Below are 2,625 nucleotides of genomic sequence, written 5' to 3' on the forward strand. Positions count from 1 at the left end.
CCTCTCCAGTTGAAAAGTTTAGAGAAAGGCAGAGAAAATCGTCCGGAGACACTCGTACTGAAATTATAATAAACAATAGGTAAACGAAATCAAGGGGTGAGCCTTTGACTACTACTGGCATATCATGGGAAATGTAGGTGGAAAAGAAATTGACAAAAAGAGAATTATATGACACGAGGAGGAGCCGAAATGAAGGAGGGTGGAGAGACGAGGCACGGCAGCGGAGATCTGAAGTAGAAAGCCTTTGATATTGTAGTGAATGGAGAGATTGGGAAGCCGAAGGGGGGGGGGAGCAAGAGAGGAGGAAGAGGCATAAGAGGGCTGGAGAGGGTGAAAGGTCAGAAGGGGTGAATGGATAAGAGAACCGGAAAGAAAGGAAAAGTGCAGAAGAAAGCATAGAAGGCCTGGCTATATCAAAAACCAAAGGACTGGTGGAAAGATGATGCACATATACTTGCATACAGCTGTCTGTACCTATGAACGGGACAGATAATGCCCGTTGCTTGAACTGGAAAATTTCACAACCGGGGCGTAACATTCTCTCTCTCTGTCTCTCTAGATGAGTGTGTGTGTGTGTGTGTGTGTGTGTGTGTGTGTGTGTGTGTGTCCGGATTTCGGGCATAGACCTGATAGTCCGTTTTTTGGCTACCAACACACCTCTAATGGGTCACAACACCTTCACATGTCATCATTTCGGTAGTTAATACCTTCCGTCCGTATTTTTTTTTCTTTTCTTTATGCGAGGAAGAAGGAACCAAAGGCCATGAGCCCGCAGTAACAGTTCCCTCCAAGAGAAAAACAAAATACAATAGAGAGCCAAATTCAAGATCCGATCATTTTGAGATGCCTGGACACACTACGTTTGAAAGACTGGAGATCATAGGCAGGAGGAAATACAGACAGAGGGAGACAGTTCCAGAGCTGACCTGTTGCATAAATGAAAGACTGGGAGTAACGGTTAACTCTTGCATTAGAGAGTTGGACAGAAAAGGGATGAGAGTTTGCTGCCAGACGGGTGCTACGCGCCCGTCGTAGAGGTGGAGGAATGCAAGCAGACAGTTCAGAGGAGCAGTGACCATTAAAGTAGCGATAGAAAAGAGATAAAGATGCAACAGTGCGGCGAAGAGACAGAGGTTGAAGGGAGTCAGTAAGAGGAGGAGAGTTAATGAGACGAAAAGCCTTTGACTCCACCCTATTGAGAAGAGCTGTACAGGGTGTTCCAACACCTTAGCCCCCCCCTGCCCAGCTTAAATTAAAAAAGGTAGAAAGGAAACAAATATATGACAGAATAGCTGTATTAATTGCCAACACATGTGCACACTTGTAAGAATTTATATCAATATTTGGTGTGCCCACCGGCCGCCGCTCGAACTGCTTCCAATCGTGCCGGGTAAGATTCCAGGAGTGACACAAACAACTCGCGGTCGAACTCCATTTCTTCGAGGACATTGGCCATAGTAAGCAGGAGGTCTTCCCCGGCGTTCTGCAGACGTTGTTCAACCCTGTCCTTAAGTATTGCTCCCAAATGTTCACAGGCGTTGAGGTCAGGCGATGCTCCGGGCCACTCATCATTTCCAAAAAAATCAACTTTGTTTGCCTTCAGAAGATTTTGCGTTGCCAGAGCACTCATGCACGGAGCTCGATCGTGCAGAAATGTGGTTTCCTTGATGCTAAGGACATTTTCTGAGCTTTTTAGGAATGGAATGACATGTTGACTGAACACAATGTCTCGGAAGTATCTTCCATTCCATGATTGTCCTTGTTCTTTGACGACCCACATCAACCTTTTCGCCGTGAACATCAAAAAGATACCAACACATCGTTCAGATTTTGATCTCTCTCGAATCTTCAGTTCTTGCGGAATGTCATCAGTGTTAAGAGCCCAAATTCTGTCGTTCTGAAAGTTGGGACGACGAACCTCATAAATAAAAAATTCATCTGAAGGAGTCAAGAAAAGGAAATCATCTGTTGTCCACTCGCTCAAAAACTCACAAAACCACATGCGATCCTCCACATTTTTCTGCGACAGTTTTGGCGCTGGAACCTGATGAAAAGCCTTGGCACCAATGGAGTGAAGAAACCTGTGGATGCTTGCAAGACTCTTTTTCTTCCCTCGAATCCGTTCAATCTCCTTTTGAAGCCCGCGGATACTTTTTTTCTCTCTAGCAAGCGACTCGGTGATGATTTCCTTGCTTTCCTGAGACAAGCTTTCTGCCACTTGAGCAGGCCGGCTGTCCATCTCGCAGTCAAATGGATCACGATTCCAATTACGTTTGACAAAGTCTTCAGATCTCTTCAAGTATCTGGCAACCCAGGATCGGGATATGGTTCCTGCCGGCTGATCTTTGGCGATGCGAAAAGTGATGGCCATAATGCGGCATATCCACCTCAATTTCTCTTAATCATTCACCAAAGACATGTTTCACAAAATCTGTAATAAAAAGAGAAATAATTATTAGATTACCATAAAATTTGGTATTTGAATAAGCAATTAAATGTACTTTCCTACTGTATTAGTGATTTTAGTTGGTGACGACCCAGTTATGCTGCGCACGGGGGGGCTAAGGTGTTGGAACACCCTGTATGTGGGGAGCCTCCCCACACATGAGAGTTGTACTCCACACA

At 45.1% G+C, this 2,625-nt stretch overlaps 1 protein-coding gene across 1 annotated transcript; it reads right to left on the reverse strand.

The window, feature by feature from the left end:
• Nucleotides 1–1,336: 1,336 nt before the first annotated feature.
• On the reverse strand, nt 1,337–2,371 carry LOC145405346 (uncharacterized). Its single transcript, XM_080276756.1, has one exon. The coding sequence runs from the start codon at nt 2,369–2,371 to the stop codon at nt 1,337–1,339; it is 1,035 nt and encodes a 344-aa protein (XP_080132882.1).
• Nucleotides 2,372–2,625: the final 254 nt, after the last annotated feature.

Source organism: Coenobita brevimanus, chromosome 66, assembly GCF_032717465.1.
Source record: "Coenobita brevimanus isolate Jiangsu-jjx chromosome 66, ASM3271746v2, whole genome shotgun sequence".
Classification (NCBI taxonomy): domain Eukaryota; kingdom Metazoa; phylum Arthropoda; class Malacostraca; order Decapoda; family Coenobitidae; genus Coenobita; species Coenobita brevimanus.